The sequence below is a fragment of the Geotrypetes seraphini genome, chromosome 15 (genome assembly GCF_902459505.1).
Source record: "Geotrypetes seraphini chromosome 15, aGeoSer1.1, whole genome shotgun sequence".
Classification (NCBI taxonomy): domain Eukaryota; kingdom Metazoa; phylum Chordata; class Amphibia; order Gymnophiona; family Dermophiidae; genus Geotrypetes; species Geotrypetes seraphini.
Genome location: NC_047098.1, coordinates 25,446,588 through 25,466,226, shown reverse-complemented (window position 1 = coordinate 25,466,226; position 19,639 = coordinate 25,446,588). Strand labels below are relative to the sequence as shown.

At 42.2% G+C, this 19,639-nt stretch overlaps 2 protein-coding genes across 6 annotated transcripts in view; one reads left to right on the top strand and one right to left on the bottom strand.

Moving 5' to 3' along the window:
- Positions 1-7,745, bottom strand: part of LOC117348972 (retinoid-binding protein 7-like) — a 72,452-nt gene extending 64,707 nt beyond the window's left edge. The window contains exon 1 of one of the 2 annotated variants that reach the window (XM_033921723.1): positions 7,591-7,745. The gene's annotated coding sequence lies outside the window, so the exon portion shown is untranslated. Of the gene's footprint in view, positions 1-7,537 lie in introns of both variants that reach the window. The other variant, XM_033921721.1, reaches the window with a different exon arrangement.
- Positions 7,746-7,799: 54 nt separating this feature from the next.
- Positions 7,800-14,811, top strand: LZIC (leucine zipper and CTNNBIP1 domain containing). Of its 4 annotated transcripts, none has more exons than XM_033921729.1 (7): positions 7,800-7,847; positions 9,004-9,111; positions 12,943-13,078; positions 13,197-13,295; positions 13,433-13,528; positions 13,807-13,888; positions 14,358-14,811. In XM_033921729.1, the coding sequence occupies exons 2-7, from the start codon at positions 9,011-9,013 to the stop codon at positions 14,411-14,413; spliced, it is 570 nt and encodes a 189-aa protein (XP_033777620.1). In that variant the 5' UTR covers positions 7,800-7,847; positions 9,004-9,010; the 3' UTR covers positions 14,414-14,811. The 4 variants fall into 4 exon arrangements, with proteins under 4 accessions (XP_033777620.1, XP_033777619.1, XP_033777621.1 ...); XM_033921728.1 differs by lacking the exon at positions 7,800-7,847 and adding an exon at positions 7,857-8,119; XM_033921727.1 differs by lacking the exon at positions 7,800-7,847 and adding an exon at positions 8,607-8,731.
- The last annotated feature ends 4,828 nt before the right edge of the window (positions 14,812-19,639 follow it).

The window sequence follows — 19,639 nt, the reverse complement described above, 5'->3', positions numbered from 1 at the left end:
CTACATAATGAAAAGTGCACTGGAATGGAGACTTCTGTTTGTCCAGAGAACAGGTATAGTACTACCAACAAGCAGTGAAGGTTTCCTTCGTATGCACACACAAAAATGAACAAAACACTGACCTACCAAAAGATATGTACAAGAGAGACAGTAGTGCAAACTTTTCTCATACTCGGCCCAACTCTACTAAGGAAAGATTCAGTCCTTGACCTATGCTGATGGTAAAAGGGTTAATTGAGATGAGGGATTTTAACAATATGAACTGCACAGCTAGTAATAATAAGAGAAAATTTCACTTCAAAAGTATCAATAAAGAGCTATCAGAGTACAGATCTGAGGTCATTACTACAGTGACTACTGTTAACTTAAATACACGCACATGAAAGGTTTTGTATGACTGTGTAAACCCTCTTAACTAAGCTATACATTCCTGGATGTGACCTGCTCTGTATTCCTGTTTTAGTGTCCTAAGTCATCCAGACCTAGAGGAACACACTTTGCTTCTCTTTGACCAGCCCATATAAGCCATAGCCCTAGAGGTAAGAGGATCTTGATTCTAACCCCTTGCAGTTGTAAGTAAAACTTGGATTTCATTCTCTTGTAACTTTTATAAATACATTCATGGATAACAGAAAGAGGAGAAAATCAGGGATCAGAGGAGATATTTATAGTTTAAAAATAAAGCATAAAAAAACAACAAACCAAACAAACAAGCCTATACAAAACTTGTTTTCTCAGTCAAAACATGGCCAATTTCAATAAAATTTGGGATATCTCATCCTGAATAAATTTGCAAGAAGGAAACAAGAAGGCAGCCAGTCTACTAGATTCAACATGGAAAGAACACAAGAAGCAGACCATACGAAAAATAACTTTAATCAGTATACTCCCAGGAAGTAGCACTCAATGTGGCCACATTTTGCCAGACTTGGTTGCGTTAGAGGTATAATAATTGAAACAAAAAACTGTAACAGGATCCAAACCAATAAATAAATAAATACATGTACTGTATAATACAATGAATAAAAACACTTTAAACCTCCACCCCCCCCCAAACCCAAAATATTCACACATCTCTCAGGTGACATTATCAGTATAGATTATGATCCCTAGCTGGGACAGATAGGGAAATTCTGTGTGCCATATTACCACTTTGTTTAACCAATTTCTATGTTAATAATTTCTCCTTGTTATTCTTTGTACACCACCATGAACCAAAAGGCTATATGCGCGGTATATAAAGAATTATGTTATGTTACTATGTAAACACTGGTACATCATACAAAAATATATGCAACATTTTCAAGGAAAGGAGATTATAATCACTCATAAAAAAGGAAGGAACCTATGTAAGAGACCTACTTGTTCATTCAGCCCTTCCTGCACCTACTATGGAACTTGTTCAGAGACCTGCTGGATACCACAAGTGTGGTGCATGTTCTGTTTGCAAACTTTAACACTGTTTTTCGCCTTTAGATCTTCGATGATAAGTGTCCGAAGATCTAAAGGCAAAAACACAGTGTGACAAGGCGGTGGCTGCTGCCAGAAAGATGCTGGGCTGTATAAGGAGAGGTGTAGCCAGTAGAAGGAAGAAGGTGTTGATGCCCCTGTACAGGTCATTGGTAAGGCCCCACTTGGAGGATTGTGTTCAGATTTGGAGACCGTATCTGGCGAAGGACGTAAAAAGACTTCAAGCAGTCCAGAGGAGGGCGACGAAAATGATAAGAGGCTTGTGCCAGAAGACGTATGAGGAGAGACTGGAAGCCCTGAATATGTATACCCTAGAGCAGGGCTGCCCAAGTCCGGTCCTCACGATCTACTGGCATGCCAGGTTTTCAGGATATCCACAATGAATATGCATGAGAGAGAGATTTGCAGGCAAATCTCTCTCATGCATATTCATTGTGGATATCCTGAAAACCTGGCCTGCCAGTAGATCTCGAGGACCAGACTTGGGCAGCCCTGCCCTAGAGAAAGGAGGGACAGGGGAGATATGATTCAGACGTTCAAATTCTTGAAGGGTATTAACGTAGAACAAAATCTCTTCCAGAGAAAGGAAAATGGTAAAACCAGAGGACATAATTTGAGGACCTAAGTAAATGGGAAAAAACTGTTCAGACAACAAAAGATAGAAAAAAGTTTTATTCTGAATTTATTGAAATATGTCAGTTTTCAGAAATGTTTTTCTACAACATAAAGTCTTTAAAAAAAAAAAAAAAAAAAATCAACCAAACGTCATTAATGTGGGCTTTTACAAAGGGGTACTGCTAGAAGAAAGCCACTAAGTGAGAAAACTTAAAGGCTCTGCTTTCTCTAGTATAATTTAATGAAAATACTAAATTGTACTGAATTCTGGCTAATAATTAGCAAAAATATTGTTTAAATGTTGTCAAATAAACTTGCAGAATTTGAAAATTTTGAGCTTCTCTTTTCAAAGCCGGGCAGCAAATACTCCAACGTCCATTAATTTCTTATGGATGTCAGAGTGATTACCGCAGCAATCACTAGCGCAGCTTTGTAAAAGGGGGGCTTTGTGTGCAGAATTTGGATTTTTTTGTGCAGAATTCCGCCAGGAGTAGTGAATTAGCCTCCTTCTATAAATATATTAAGGTGGAAGTCATTTTTAAGTTTGCTTTGAACAAAACTTAAGAATTGCTATACTGTGACAGACTGAAGGTCCATCAAGCCTAGCATCCTGTTTCCAACACTTAGCTAGATCCTAAGTAATAAAACAGATTTTATCTTAGTAATAAGCAGTAGATTACCCCAAGCCACCTCAATAATGGTGTAAGGACTTCTCTTTTAGGAAATTATCCAAACCTTTTTTCAACCCCGCTAAGCTGATTTCACAACATTCTCCTGTAACAAATTCCAGAGTTTAATTAGACATTGTGTGAAGAAATATTTTCTCCGGTTTGTTTTAAATCTACTACTTAGTAGCCTCATCACATGCCCCCTAGTTCCAGTATTTTGGGAAAGAGTGAACAAGTGATTCACATTTACCCTTTCCACTCCACTCAGTATTTTATAGATCTCTATCATATCACTACTGAGTTGTCTCTTCTTCAAGCTGAAGAGCCCTAGCTGCTTTAGCCTTTCCTTATAGGGAAGTTGTCTCATCCCTTTTATCTTTTTCATTGCTCTTCTTCTGTACCTTTTCTAATTCTGCTATACGTTTTTTTGAGAAGCAGCAACCACAACTGCATACAGTATTCAAGGTGCAGCCACACCATGGACTGATATAAGGGCATTATAACATTTTCATCTTTGTTTTCCATTCCTTTTCTGATAATTCTTAACATTTCATTTGCTCTCTTAGCCGCCACAGCAGCATACTGAGCTGAATATCCTCAATGACGACACCTAGATCCTTTTTATGGGCGGACACTCCTAAAGTGGAACCCTGCATCACACAGCTATATTTTGAGTTCCTCTTTCCCACATGCATCATTTTGCATTTGTTCACATTAAACATCATCTGCCATTTGGATGCCCAGTCTTGCAAAGGTCCTCTTGAAATTTTTTGCAGTCATCTTACGATGCAACAGCTTTGTCTCATCAGCAAATTTAATTTTCTCACTAGTTATCATTTCTAATTAATTCAAAAATATGTTAAAAAAAAAAAGCAGTGGTCCCAGCAAAGACTCCCAGGGAACCCAACTATTTACTCTTCTCCACTGAGAATAATGACTACACTCTAAGTTTTTATTCCATTCTCTTGCCAAGGATCTTCTGGTTTATCCCTTGCCTTTTTTACATTTTGTCACCATCTTTTCCACCCACCACCTGCCGCAGAAGAGCATTCCAGACATCCATCACCCTTCTCTGTGAAAAAATATTTGCCAATGAATCTGCAAGCAGGGAAACTAAAAAGGGAAGATTAGATTCTTACCTCAATAATCTTCCTTCCAGTATAAAGAGAAACCTGAGTTTTGACCAATGGGTCATTTTCCTCTATCTGTGAATTTTGCAGAAGGAATTATCTACAGCTTTTTAGCTCCACCTCCTTGTGTCAGTGGGCAGTGCCTTATTGTCTCAGTTTGTAGCAAAGCAGTTGACTGCCCTTAAAAGAGGAAAAAAAATCACAAGGAGGGCAAGGGGAACTTCCTGACCTAGCGAGGTGTTTTCTGCTCTGCAATAAAGACAATTAAACCAGCACAAAAAGATAATCTGAAATACAAAATCATTGTCACCTCTGGATAACAGAGAAGAACGTTCCTCACATCCAATAATGCCAAAACTTTGTCCTTTCTATTTACACATGTAGCCTGCAACGCAGGCAGCTGGATCTCCTGATTGACATGGAATCCTTACACCACCTTTGGTAGAAAAGGCAGCACCGTGTGTGTAGCCACCCCACCTCCGTAAATCTAAGGTATGGCTCTCTACATTACAGAGCCTGAAGATCTGAGACCCTTCTTGCTGAGGTGATAGTTACTAGGAAAGCCATCTTGACGGTCAAGTCGATCAGTGATGCCTTCTGTAAGGGCTTGTATGGGGTTTTACTAAGGTCCCATAGCACAATGTTAAGATTCCATGTTGGAAACAGTTGTCATGGGAGGATGCAATTGCAATGCTCACTTCAGAAACCTGGACACATTTAGATGAGAAGACAAAGAGCCTCTCTCTAGACAAGCCCGAAAGCTTGAGAGGCTAGCTCCCTGTACCTTGAGGGTACCAACTGCTAGGCCCTGAAGAAATGATAGGACCATGGAAATTAGAGCCCTAAAAGGCTCTACCTTCTCTTCTGCATACCAGTTCTAAAAGGCCTTCCAAGCCTTAGCATATGCTGCAATTGTAGTCAACTTCTTAGATCGCAAGAAAGGTACCTATGACCCCCTCCAAGTAACACTTCTTCCTCAGAGCTGTTTGCTCAAGAACCATGCCTTAAGCCCAAGCATTTCGGACTCTCCAGGGCAACTGGACCTTGCAAGAGCAGCACTGTGTGAAGTGGCAGTCTGAGATAGTTGTCCTGCTGTAGCTGAACCAGATTTGTGCACCATGGGTGGCGCAGCCAATCCAGGACCAGGAGAATCACCATCCCTTGATGGGTCACTGTTCTTTGAATAATCCGGCCTATCATCGGCCTTATGGGAAAAATGTACAACAGTTCCTTTGTTGTCCATGACTGAACCAAGCTACCTATGCCGGTGTTTCCCGGCTCTACTTTGTGGCTGAAGAATTGAGAAGTCTTTTCTTTGTCCGCTGATGCCATTAATTTGAACATCGGCCTCCCCCAGCAACTTACAATTTTGTTGAAAGTACTCTGGCATAAGGACCAGTACTCCAGATCCAAAGTCTGGCGACTGAGAATCTGCTTGCATTGTCCATCCCTTCTACATGTGCCACCGAAATGGCTTGTAGGTGGGATTCTGTCCAGCAAAACAATAACTGAGCCTCTATGAGTAGAGGAGCCTTACCGATGACTGTCAAAACCATCTGTTATAATGAAAAAAACCACGACTTGACACCCCCCTTCCCATGGGGCACCTGGTCTGTTGTCCAGTAATGACTTAGGGTGACAACCTGCCACACTGGCAATAAGGTCATCCAACTTTTTGTCAAAGTGCATTTGTCCTTTGAAAGGAAGCCTGCTCAAAGTAGCTTTAGAGGCAGACTCTCCTGCCCATTGTTTGATCCAGAGCATTCTGTGGGCAGAAACAGAATAAACAGATACTTTGCTCATGACCCTTAACATGTTATATAGTGTATATACTACATGCACCCTCAATAGGACACGGGTGCATGTGTTCTCCTCCAAAGCTGGAGGTTGATGCAGCATCTTATGGCAGGCATGCACCACAAAAGAAGCTGCCACCACAACTTTCAGATCCAATTCTAGCGATTCAAACTATCACTTGAGAACTAAGTCCATTCTGCAATCCTGTGCATCCTTCAAAATTACTCCACCTTTACTAGGAAAGGACATGCGTTTTGTAATTTGCACTATCAGTGAATCCACTTTAGGTGGTATGAATAACTGATGGAACTTGAGAGCCATTGGATATAATATTGTCATTTCCGACTGGGCTTCTGGTTGCTGAGAAGCACCTTTCCACGTTGGACCAGTCAGAACAGGCATTGGCATGCTACCAGACTTTGCAGACAACCTTTTATATTTCATATAAGCTTTACCATTAAACTCACAAAATCAGAGTCAAATCATGAATCTCCTGAGGACCCTAGCAGGGACATTTGACAACTCCTCATGGGTTCTGAGGAGTGTAGGAGGAATTTTTGACCCAACATTTGAGCTTCCTGCAACTCCAAGACCATGACGAGACTAGAGTGAGCTAGGCCTAGCGCTCCCGCCCCCCCCCCCCCCACATGCCTAATGGCACATGGATGCTCTTCAGTCGGCCAATACAAAACTGGCATGATATGGGATAAAAAGGCCTGTGGAGTCCAAGAAATTATTATAAAAATCAAGGTGTTTTGAATAAATAAATAAATAAATTGAGGCAGATAGAGGCTTTTAAAATAAAATTTAGAAATCTAAGATGGCTGCCACGGCAGCATTTTGGGCCAAAAAAGCCCTGGGAGCGCTGGAGGAGGGGGGACCCTATAGGAAGCCCCAGGGACCCTCAAAAATCCAGTTATTGAACCACCTTGAAGTCTCCTATAAACAGTAATAGACTGTACTCACAGAACTGCCTAGTGCTGTGCCTACATCAGCTCACACTGCAGCTGGACAATGGAGAAGATTTTTGCCTCAGAATGTTTGTTTCTTTGGACTGCCTTTTAGACAGGTTCTAAAAGCCTGAAATCCTCAACCCCACTAACTCCTCATGCGTCTTCAGGGGGGAAAGGATGCAGCCGGCATCTGTTACAGCTCTCTATTATAATTGTTATTTGTATTGGGAGGGGAGGGAAGGGAGGGTTTTAAATTTTAGTAACAATTGTTATACATATTATGTAATACATAACATTTTCAGTTATTATTGTACATGAATTTAGAATGATACATTGTATTTACAGTGGTACATGAAAGAAAATCAAGTGTATATTTTATGAGATCATTTAAATTTCTATGATTCACTTGTAGTATGAAAAATGAATAAAAAATTTAAAAAAAAGGATGGTTCACACTTAACATCCCTCTATTTTGGGTTTGGGACTTTTATTTTTTTGTTCATTTATTTTCCCTATCATTGGAGGCCATCTGGATTTTTTTTTTTTTTTTAAAGTTAGCCCGTCTTGGCCCAAAGCAAGACACTGAGGCAAACACCCCTACCCCCTTTCCTTTAAAAAGTTTCAAGGCTGAAGCTCACTGCCAAATCCACTCTAACGGTGACTGACCAGATCAAAACTGGGATAAGATAAGGGTCCTACCTAAAGCTGTGGCTTCATGTCCCCAACAAAACGTATGAACCTCATAAAATATCAGAAAGGGGAGCGAAAGAATATTGTAACTTTCATTCTCTGCCATTTACAACCTATCTCGCCGCTACAAAATTTATGAAATGAAATGGGGACTATTCATTTATCGAAAAGTTACATTTTTTTAAACGTATATCCCTCTTATACATTTCCTTACTGCAAGTCAGCACTCCAACGCCACATTTCGCCAGACGTACAACTCACGCTTACCCAGCAGAGCCGCAGCTCTCAGCTACACCGGAAGACATCGGAACTAATCCCCGGAGGCAGGGGCGGGTCGTTCTGTGATTAGACAGAGTTAACAGACTCGCGCTCTGGTTGCGCGCTGAGGAATGGTCCAGCTTGTAAGAGTGTCTGAAAGGCCGAGCTGTGATTGGCTCTGCACGTATTGGGAAAGCCGTGATTGGACACGGAGTACGAAAGTGTCTTCCCGACCGGAAGTGAGCGCAGTTTGCGCGGCGACGAAGGTAGGCGGGGTCACCGGGGGGGGGAGTTTGAGGATCCCGAGAGAGTTGCTAACATCTCTAGAGAACGAAAATAAAGCGTGTAGGATAATCTGATCGTTATAACTGCGAGTGTGAGGTCACCCGGTACTTCTCTGCCAATCCTGAGCTAACCTGTTTGGGGGTTGTGAAAGATATTCGGTGCGCTGCCTTCAGCGGCAAAAGGCATTTGCTAGAAATGTGAAGTTTTTAAAAATCAATTATGGATGTAGTCAGTTTTTAATATTCTACGTACGGTGAGTGTGTGTCGAATTGTTCACTCTCCCTCTACGTGTAAACATAAGAAGTGCCACGCTGGATCAGATTAATGGCCAATAAACAGTGCCGGCCCAATCATTAGCCAAATTTAGGTGGTCTCCTAGAGAGGGCACAAAGACCAACTGCACTTAAGGCAAAGCAACAATCCTGACAAGCATATATATTCAAATGGATCGTTTGTCTTATACTTTCAAACAAAAATGGGAATTAGTCATTTATCCTGCTAAATGTTTGTTTTTTAATTGACCTTATTAGATATACACTAAAATAAAGTTTGATATTTAAATGTATGATGAGCAATTATACATTTTTACAGGATTGTTCTGGGAAATGTGGAATTAGAGTGAACATGATTGTTGAGTTTATCAGAATCTGAGGAGGGTTGTCTAGGAACCAATGAAGTTTAATTGAGGGGAGGAGGTGCATCTATAGTAATAAGCACCAGCCCTAAGCCTAACACCCTGACCTAATAGTGTTCAGGCTGGATCATCAGAAGTTCCCTTAAGATAGGAAAATCTGTTCTTTTTAACTTTCCTAGCTGTTATGGATCTAGTTAAATATTGGTTCATGCACCTGACTTTTGGCAAAATGTATGTCCAAACCTTTTTTTAAACTCAGATGTATTATTGGTCTTTTTTCTGGCAGCATAATAGTTTAATTATGTGTTCTGAATACTACGGTAGTTCTTCAGTAGATCATCTGCTGGTAGAAAGGAATCATCTTGTCAGATGATTAAACCAGACTCCATATTGTTTCTATATAGAAATGGTGATGTTGCTGTGATTATATGCACTGGCACAGTTTGTTGCTTCAGGTTTACTAAAACAAAGAATGTGGTCACTGTTTTCTTCCCATGTTCTAGTCGCGAAATGGCTTCCAGAGGCAAGACAGAGACCAGTAAATTGAAGCAGAATTTGGAGGAACAGCTGGACAGACTGATGCAGCAGCTCCAAGATTTGGAGGCATGCAGGTAAGAAGCTAAGGTGATTTCTAGTTGCATGGTTCAACTTTCTTTTTCCCATGTTTTGCAATTTAAAGTTTCAGATAATCTGCGTTTCTTAAGTGCATGTCGGATTAAGATTTTTTTAAAAATATATCCTATATTGAGCAAAATAATAAAGGGAAATGTGAATTATTGCATTATTTTAATATTGTTGATAATAACTGTCCTATAACATTTATTCTTATTGTTGTGAACTGCTCTGTTTATTAAAAAGTGGCATATAAAACACAGTAATTTATCTATAGCAGGATAGGAATCCTCATCTTTTCTTCTCTGTCCTTCCCAAGGAGTTATATTCTAAAAGCTTTCAATGTATGGTGAGGAACGTTCTAGATGCAAGGCCTCCGACTACCCTTCAGAAAATTGGAGATTGGCTCTTGGACTTTTTGAAGGCTTGGGAAAGCATAACAACAGATCTTTGGGTCTTAGATATTGTCAGAGAAGGTTACAAGATAGTTTGCATACCCTCTGTCCAATTGGTTCGTCGGGCTACCTGGATCGAGCGGTCCAAATCCGGGCAATGTTAAACAGATTGCTGGATTTTCAAGCCATAGAACCAGTTCAGGATGAACACTTGGGCTCAGACAGATACTCAATATACTTTATCGTGCCCAAAAAAGATTCCAACAACTGGATGCCCATTCTGGATCTCAAACATGTCAACGCGGCCCTGAGGGTTCCATGTTTCCAGATGGAGACTGTGAGGTTTGTCATTGCAGCGGTCCAGCCGGGAAAGTTTCTGTCCGTCTTGTTTTTGATGGAGGCTTATCTCCATGTTCCAATTTTCCCAGCACACAGAAAGTTCTTGAGATTTCACGTGGCACTACCTACAGGTTCTGGGCTCAATGGCGGCAGCCATAGAAGTATTGCACTGGACAAGGGCGCATATGCGTCCACTTTGGGATAAGATGTTGTCTCATTGGTCTCCCCATAAAGACTCTACAGGCTCCTCTACCCTGGATGGAGGCAGCCCAAGCAGAATGCGCTGGTGGCTCCGCTCGCAGTCTAGCAAAAGGGATTCCACTTTAGATCAATTCCTGGGTCATACTGACAATGGATGCCAGCTTGTTTGGCTGGGGGACACTGCAGTGGTCGCCCAGTGTAAGGGAAATGGACACTATCCCAGCGGAAGTGGTCAATAAACAGGCTAGAACTGAGAGTGGTCAGCCTAGCTTTGCAAAACCTACAGTTGGTGCTGGAAGGCAGAGCCGTAAGAGTATTCTCAGACAATGCCGCAGCAGTGGCCTATGTCAACTGGCAGGGAGGCACAAAAAGCACATTGCTCCAACTAGAGGTGAAACTACTGTTTGTTTGGGCAGAAAAGAACCTGTTGGCCATCACGGTGGCACACGTAGCTGGAGTGGACAAAGTGCAAGCGGACTATCTCAACAGACAGGTATTAGGCCCGGGAGAGTGGTCGTTAGCCCTGTGTGAGTTCCAAGACATTGTAGGACACTGGGGGGCATCTGACATTTGATTTGATGGTAATGGCACATAACAAGAAAGCGCTTTGATTTTTCAGCCGAAGATACGAGACCAGAAGTACAGGTTGGACACCCTGGTGCAACCATGGCTGAAGTCCAGACTGCTATATGTGTTTCCTCCATGTAGGCTGGGTGCCCCATTGCATAGCATCTCACCCAGGGAGGGTGATCTTCATTGCCTCGGATTGGCCCAGGCATCCTTGGTACGTGGACTTAGTATGCCTAAAGGTGGATGAATGTCTCTGGTTGCAGGTGTATCCAGACTTGCTCACAGAGAGGCCAATTGTTCTACAAGATCTAGGTCACTTTGGACTTATGGCATGGCTCTTAAGCGCGCGGTACTAGCCAAGAAAGGTTATTCAGAAGTGATCATCGCCACCTTACTGAAGGCCAATAAACCATCCACTCTTTCGGCATATGCCAAGGCATTGGATACTTTTCAGTGCTGGTGCAATAAGGAGAATCTGGAGTTCAACGATCAAAGTGTTCCTAGTTGCAGTTACCTCAGCCAGAAGAGTGTCAGAATTACAAGTTTTGTCGTGCAGGGAACCGTTACTGAGAATTATAGAAACAGGAGTGACCTTGTGTACAGTACCTTCCTTTTTACCAAAGGTTGTTTTAGCATTTCACATCAACCAGGAAGTCAGGCTTCCAGCCTTTCAACCTATGGGTTCTAAAAAGAAGGACAAGGCTTTAAAGCTGCTGGACAAACGCAGAGTTCTCTTGCGCTACCTGGAAGTGACTGAGTTTTGACTATTGGACCATCTCTTTGTCCTAACGAAAGAGTCAACCCGAGGCAGACAACCTCCAAGACCGGTGGATTCAGACAGCGATCTCCTCCGCTTACATTGTCTGCGGCAAACAACCATTGGTGTTGAACACAGATTCGACCAGAGGAGTAAACCACCTCTTGGGCAGAATCAAGGGCGATACTCTGGAGGAGATATGTAGATTTTCAACATGGTCTCTACACACTTTTTTATTAAATTATATAGGGTGGATGTGGCAGTACATGAGGATTCCGCTTTTGTATCCTCAGTACTGAAAGCAGGCTTATCTCTCCCACCTGGAACTTCAAGATCTGTTTAGGTATGTCCCTAAGGTTCATTATACCATTCCTGTTGCACTGAAAAAAGAGATTAGGTTCTTACCTTGATAATATATTTTCCAGTAGATAGGAATAGTATTCTGAAACCCCCCCCCCCCCCCGGTCCACTAATTTTTGATGCGCCTGTTTCTATCTTATGCTTCATGATCCTCTCTATAGCTAAGACTTCTCTGCCAGTCGATTTAGAATCATTTTTTAAATAGAATCTCAAGAGATAATTGAACTCCACTAAAATTCAAGCTGTTGCTTTTATTTGATGTGGGTTTTTTTGTTTGAAATATTTTTATTGAACAGAAAAATAATTGAACGGACAGTACATGTACTCAAATCAATATACTGGTAACAATTGGAGACACAAGAACAAAGGAAAACCCCTTGCATGCTAAGGAGAGGGGGGCCAAAACCCACACTGTCCCCCATTTGATGTGTTTTTGTTAATATTTGTTCATTTATACAGTGCATTACAGTTTCATTAGTGACTGTTATAACATTATATGAACAGATCAGAACCTTGGTTTCAGGGAATTCCCCATGCCCCTCCTTCTGTTTTTTTACTCGAGCTCTTGCATGCTTTGGAATGAAGAGGGCTTGAGACTCCTGGATGAAGGAGGAGATTTCAAAAGCTGTGATTGACATCTTTCTGCAGTATGCTCATGAGAATGGACAGAGTACCCTAAAGTTCAGTATACCATTCCTATCTACTGGAAAAGTTATTATCAAGGTAAGAACCTAATCTCTTTTATTCTTTTGTCATGATTTACAGAGCAGAACAGAAATGTGCATTGTCTCAGGGAAGTTCCCCCTGCTCCTCCTTCTCTTTTCTTCTGTTTCAGTAGAGTTCTATTGCTTTGGTACTAATTGACGAGGGAGCTAGTCTTCACTGGTGAAAAGAAGACGAGAGATTTTAGTGATACCCTTCTGCAAAGTTTGACTATAGGATTACAGCTTCAGTACAGAGTCCTATGTTTTCTAACAGAAAGAACATTACCAAGTTAAGAACTATTCTGTTTGAGCCCCTGAGTCCTGGATGCAGGGTGCTTCTTTTCTTCCCCTCTTCTTGCCTCCACTTCCCACATGGCATTGAGCCCTGTACTGTCTGCTGTCCATCTCCTTCCCAAGTGGTACTAAATTCTGCTGAGTACAGTGCATTAGCTCTACCACCAGTCAACATGGCTTTGAGTTAACAGTATGGTGCTTCACCCTCAGAGATGATCTTGATGAAGATGAATATGAAGAAACTAAAAAAGAAACCCTGGAGCAGCTGAGCGAGTTCAGCGACTCTTTGAAGAAGATCATGTCTGGAAACATGACGCTGGTGGATGAACTCAATGCAATGCAGCTGGTAAACTAAAGACTGCAAGGGGAGGAATACAACAAAAAGAGGGAAGTGGATATAATTCTAAATATGTCATGAAAGGATCATTTGTGGTGAGGTAAAACATTTACTGTCTTCCCTGCAGGCTATTCAGGCAGCCATCAGTCAGGCCTTTAAAACTCCTGAGGTAATTCGCATGTTTGCTAAGAAGCAACCAGGACAGCTACAAATGCGTCTAGCTGAAGTAAGGCTCTACCTCATATCCTTCTGACTCATGCTTACATTTATTCCTTTATTTCAACTCACCCTCCCAAAATCTCTGGTGCTATATTACTAATTCTATTCATTCCAGAATTGAGATGTACTTCTCTGATTTTGCAGATGGATCGAGATCTGATGGTGGGGAAACTTGGACAAAACCTTTACATTCAGCAGAAGTTGGAGATCCTCACAGCCCTCAGAAAACTGGGGGAAAAGGTACTTTGTCATCAGGGCAGGGTCTGGGGTAAGTTAACTTGTGTAGGCCACTCTCCCCCCTTTTCCCTTCACTAGATAGCAGGAAGAGAACAGATAAAACGCAGCCACCTATGCTGTTTTTACTGTGAAGTTTAAAACATGTGAAACTATTGGGGCCCTTGTGCAGTTCACGTCTCCCCAGCTCTTTCCTGCCATAGGTGTTGCCATATGATTTTTCTCCCTTGGCCTAGTCATGCCTAAAACCTCCTTTCACAGGTGTGTATTTCTTCTGGGTTTAGCTGACTCCAGATGATGAGATCTTCCTGTCTACAAATGCTGGTGCAGCTCTCAGCCAGTTTCAGAAAGTCTCGGAAGACCTGGGTGAGTTTCTGCACCGATTGGATGCCTTTATAACAGTTCTCGAGGGGAGGTTATGATATGAACTAAAAGCTGAGAGGGGATGAGAAATGTAGGGTCAAGCATAATAACTGATGGGATTGAGGTAAACAGCATGAAGAAACTCGAGTGTCTTTATTTTCTGAAAATTGAAAGGAAATTGGACAGGTCAACAGATTGTGTGTGTGTGTGTGTGTGTGGGGGGGGGTGGATTTAGTCTCAGCAGCATACAATTTCTCTCCCATTCTCTGTCCACTGAAAGACAGCAGAAGAAACCTAGTCAGATGTTCTACCAACAGGGTCTTGAGTGGTAGGAAGTTTTGACAAGTGCAGAATCTTTTGTGAGCCTCTTACAATATTTGGGCTTTGTTATTGTGTGGATAGTGATGGGTAGGCTTTGTTTCCCCTGTTTCTAATTATCAGCTTTTAATAACCTGCCTCTTGTGCCCCACAGGTTCAGGAGACAAAGTCTTTGCTCTGGCAAGTTTTACAGTTGAGAAAACAAAATGAGGCTTCCCAAGATTGGAAATGAATTCTGTCTTGCACTGCCCACCTACTGTCACTGTTCTGTATCAGAGCAGCTATTCTTGCATCAATCTTCGCAGACATTGAGCACTTTGGGGCAGCAGGATGGTAAAGAATTGGGAGGAGAGCACTGGAACCTGTACAAGTCCCAAAGTTTGGCATTGATCAGGGACTCTGGACCAGTTTTGAGAATGTCCACTCTCCATTCCTTTGTCTATTGTGGAGAAAAAAGTTGTTCAGTTGGAAAAGTTCGCTTTTGAATTCAACTACAGATCATCAGACTGTTCCTGAACCAAATCTCTTGAGCTGCGTTCTCACTACAGGCTGAAAATGATTATTCTTGCTCGACACAAGAGACCTGAAAATTAAATATATGACCTTAACTTTGTTGTTTGTGCCCTTGCTATAGTGGCTCTGGTCAGAAGGGTAGGTTATAGATAAGGTCTTTATTTCCTCTTTAAAAACAAACAAAATTTTGAATTCAGCAAATTTTCAATCCCAAAGTGCATAACTGTTACTTTTCAAATAGGTGTCCATATATTATTGTTTTGTTTAACCAGTGCTCACAGCCTTTCCAGAGTGTGAGAGCTTATCATGGTGGGTCAGTTTCAGTTCATATGTCCTTCCGCACATATGCAAAGAAACAGATGAGTACAAAATAGTTAAAAAAAAAACCTACTGATGGAACAAGGGGTAAAGGAACTTGCCAAGGCAGATAGCCCAAGCCTCGAAGCATGATGGTGGAGTCTCTTAAGCTTTGCCACTGGAAGATGGGCAGAGCCAGTCCATACTGCAAAATGAACAGCATTATGGGGGGAGATCAAGCTTGCCAATGGATGATGCAGACTGTAAAGAAGTTGAAAGGGGGGGAGTAAAATTAGAGCAAGAACGTAAGAGTTGCTATACTGGGACAGAAGGTCCATCAAGCCTAGTATCCTAATTTCAACTGTGGTCAGCCCAGATCACAAGTACCTGGCAAAATCCCAAGTAGTAAAACAGATTTTATACTGCTTATCCTAGGAATAAGCAGTGGATTGCCCCAAATCATCTCAATAATGTGCACACACAATTAGAGAGTTGCGTGGGAACAGAAATCTCACCCATCCCCGCAAGGAATCCCCTCCGTCCCTATAAACTACAGAAATAGTTATTTCATTTAATTATGCTACTGAATTAAAGGCTCTGGTAGAAACCCATTTAAAAATAAGCAAAAAGACTTTAGTAATTTGGAAATATTAATTGGGAAGACTACATACTTTGTAAACCAGAGCCTCTAATGTTTATAAATTTTTATCAACACAACTAATATACTACTTTATCCTAAAGCAAAAAAAAAAAAAAAAGAAATATAATTTTTTTCCTACCTTTGTTGCCTGGTTTCTGCTTTCCTCATGTTCTCATTCAATTCCTTCCATCCACTATCTCCTCTTCTCTCTGCGTCTTCCATTTGATCTGTTACTGTGCCTCTCCCTTTCTCCCCCCTTCCAAATTGGTCTGGCACCCATCTTCTTCCCTCCACTCCCCCCATAGTTTGGCATCTCTGTCTTCTTCCCTGCCAGCGTCTTCTCCCCCCTCTGTCTTCCCCATGTCCTTTCAGCGTCCTTCTCCCCCCCTGTCTTCCCCATGTCCTTTCAGCGTCCTTCTCCCCCTCCATCTTCCCCATGTCCTTTCAGCGTCCTTATCCCCCCTCAGTTTTACCTTAAGCGTCTTTTCTTCTCCACTCCACCTTTCCTCCCTTTCTCCCTCCCTGCCCCTTACCTTTGTGGCGCTTCCCCACCCGACTGACAACAGAACAGGCCCGGTCCAACAAACCTCCCTGCCCTGTAGCCATGAATCTAAATTACCTTCTTACAGCAGCTGGAGTATTGAAGCTGCTGTAAGAAAGTAATTTAGATTTGCGGCTACAAGGCAGGGAGGTTTGTCGGACCGGGCCTGTTGTCGGTCGGTCGGAGGAAGTGCCACAAAGGTAAGGGAACCTGGCCGGCTGTGAACCCCCCCTATGGCTGCACCCGGGGCGGACCGCCCTCCCCATCCCCCCCCCCTTGGTATGCTACTGCCGATTGGAACGGAAGTCTTCCTGATGTCAGCACTGATGTCGGAGAGAGCTGACATCGTGGAAGACTTCCGTTCCGATCGGCTGTGTGCTGCGGCAGGGCAGGTAGGGAGAAGACGAGCCTCGCATCCAACCCCACAGAATCCCTGTGACCCGAAGGGGGAACCCGCGGGATTCCCGTCGTCCCCGTTCAGCTCTCTACACACAACTCGTCCTCTGAACCGCCTCACATTGTACAGCCTACCTTCCAGGCACTATCTCGCATACCCCATGCCTTGTCTCACCTCCCCAATGACACAGCCGCTGCTGAGACACTACCCTGTCTTTCTGTTTTGTCCATACCCAAACAGCTTGAACTGTGAGTAAAGGTAGGGAGAAGTTACTATTATGTGCACTTTTAAGAACATAACTTGCCTTAGCTATTCCGTATGTTGGAGGTGGGTGGAAAAGCTTATGTTTGGAAAAGGATTCTCTAAGTAAGCAAAACAGCATTTTATAGATTTTGTTTTCTCAAACCCGGGACTAGCTCCCAGAAATAACATATCATCCATGGACAATGCAATATATATAAAGTTACCTGAATATTGTTTTATTTCCCCAAGAGGCTTTTTATGTCGAGGCAGTGTTGTAATGCAGGAGTTGAGATCATCAGGCCAAATTTTGTATAAGAGTGCAGGGAGGGTTAAATAAGAATGAAAAAAATGTTATTTTAGTGCAATAGGTGTGTCATTCTGGACAAGCAGGTTATCTCCCCTTGGCTAAGAGCCTCTAGAAGGAATCTATTCTGGGCAGGTTTCAGCATATTGTCTACAATAACACCCAGATAATTTTCTTGGGTGCTGACCCCCCCCCCCCCCCCAACGTGGACCCTGGCAACTATGATTTGGGTTATTTTTCCCAATGTGCATCACTTTGCATTTGTCCACAGTAAATTTCATCTGCCATTTTGACACCCAGTCTTCCAATTTCCCAAGGTCTATCTGCAGTTTCTCAGAATCTGCTTGCGTTTTAACAACTTTGAACAGTTTAGTATCATCTGCAGATTTAATTATCTCACTCGTTCCAATTTCCAGATCATATATATATATATATATATATAAATAAGTTTTATATATAACTGGTCCCAGTACAGATTCCGGTGGCACTCCACTATTTACCCTCCTTCATTGAGGAAAATGGGCATTTAATCCTACTCTGTTTTCTATCTGATAACCAATTCCTATCAAATGTGTTATAGTAGTAGATTATTCTTCATACCCTTAGGGGAAAATTCTGTGACCGTCCAACCACTTATAATAAATAAATTGGATAAACCCACTTAACAACTTTAACAAGCAATAATTTAAAGTTAGACATCCAAAGGCTATGTGTTTCACAAAATAGGCATCCAGAATTTCATTGGAAAAAGCTATGCTTAATGTGATAGGCGTGTGTGTGGTTTTAATACGGCGCTCAGTTACAGAATTGCATGCTTTTCAGTGTCCTAATGCATATACAATTTTGCCTAAAAAGAAAGCTTTGCAAAACCACATCTACTTTTGGGCATGAGTTGGGTGCCAGGCAGTTGCGAGATAGGCATCCAGATATAATTTTTTATTTATATACCGCAAAAGCTTTTCGGTTCTATGCGGTTTACAAAAGAGATGGGCTGATTTTAAAATGCTTCAAGCTTGTGCAGATGAGGACAGAACTGGCAGGGATGGGAAAAGAACGTGTCGGGACAGGAAAATGAGTTACTGCAGGGATGGGGAAAATTTTGTCCCTGTGTCACTCTCTAGTGCCGAGTCCCCCACCATGCTGTATGTCAGTGCCAATGCAGTACCAAAACATTTTTCAAATTGAAGTTTTGGGGCTTTGAGTGACCTCATAGGGCACACTTAATGTCCCAATGTTCCAGACACTGGCCATACCAATAATGTGGGCCTGAGCCCGAGATGATCCAATAACTTTGAGAGCATTTCTTAAAGCTACTGGGTACCATCTTAGATTTAACATTGTTTATTTCCCCATCCATTTCAAAGGGCTCAATGGCCCAGGAAGCTCAAATGAAAAGTATTCTGAAATGATCAATGCTCCTGGGTAAGAAAAAAGACTCAAGTGGCCCAAGGGCCAAAAAGCAAAAAGTAGACAACATTAAACAAAAGCCAGGATAAATACTAGAACACAAACTCAAAGAATGAAGAATACTATGAAAAATAAGGATGGGAAGGCACAAAAAAGGTTGATGTTTGACATGCTGAAGAGAAAATGGAAGACACAGCTTCTCAACTCCAGCTTGTGCTTCACCTCACCAACACCCTAGTCAAGTACTTCCAACTCTCTTTGCATCTCTGAATACTTGACAATAAGCTCCTTCTGCATCACTTACACATCAGCTCTCAACTCTACAAAACCCCTCTCACTCTTCTCTCCTCATCTGAGTATGTGCACCATTGCCACCATTCTCAATCTTGCACATGTGCCACTATGCTTTCAGGTGCGCCACTACTATCACAGGATCTTATTGGACTGATCCCCAAACAGGAAAAGTGGTTAAATCTTTTTCAGATACTAATTGCCAGTCGATTGGGGTGGTATATATTATAATGTGCCCGTGCAATCTTGTATATGTGGGCCGGACTTCACGGCCCATATGCATAAGATTGAATGAGCATAAATCACGGCTCAAAAATAAAGTCATGCAGGCCCCTCTGGTGGAACACTTTGTAAACAGTCAGCATTCTATTGATCAAGACCGCTGGAGAGTTATTGATAAGGTGGAGATGGGGAGGGAGGTGGGTAACTATGATGAATTACTGAATTATAGAGAACAGAGATGGATATATTCCTTAAACACAGTGAGTCCTCTTGGTTTGAATGCAGAATTGGAGTGGAGTTCCTTGATCTAACCATCTGGGTGGGAGGCTCCTATAATACAGAATTGACTATTCCAGTAAAAGTGTTACTATCTCTTTAAAACCGGCTGGCCGGCTCGTGATGCTGTTGCCACGTAATCACGGGTGTACAGTGTTCTCGGGCTCGGCATTATTTAACTGCAGTTTAGAACGCCGCCGCCATCTCTTTAGGTAGAGTGGTCGGGTTGCTGGCGATTGAATATCTGGTAAAATATGTATTGCTATTTTTGTGTCTTTTAAATACACTTGGGGCACTTAGAGGGC

Excerpts from the sequence above, each read along its gene's own strand:
- LZIC (XM_033921727.1), top strand. The coding sequence starts at position 8,685 with ATGGATCTAGTTAAATATTGGTTCATGCACCTGACTTTTGGCAAAAT. Across the intron at positions 8,732-9,003 it reads CACCTGACTTTTGGCAAAAT|TCGCGAAATGGCTTCCAGAG; the intron begins GTATGTCCAAAC and ends CCCATGTTCTAG. Across the intron at positions 13,079-13,196 it reads AACTCAATGCAATGCAGCTG|GCTATTCAGGCAGCCATCAG; the intron begins GTAAACTAAAGA and ends TCTTCCCTGCAG.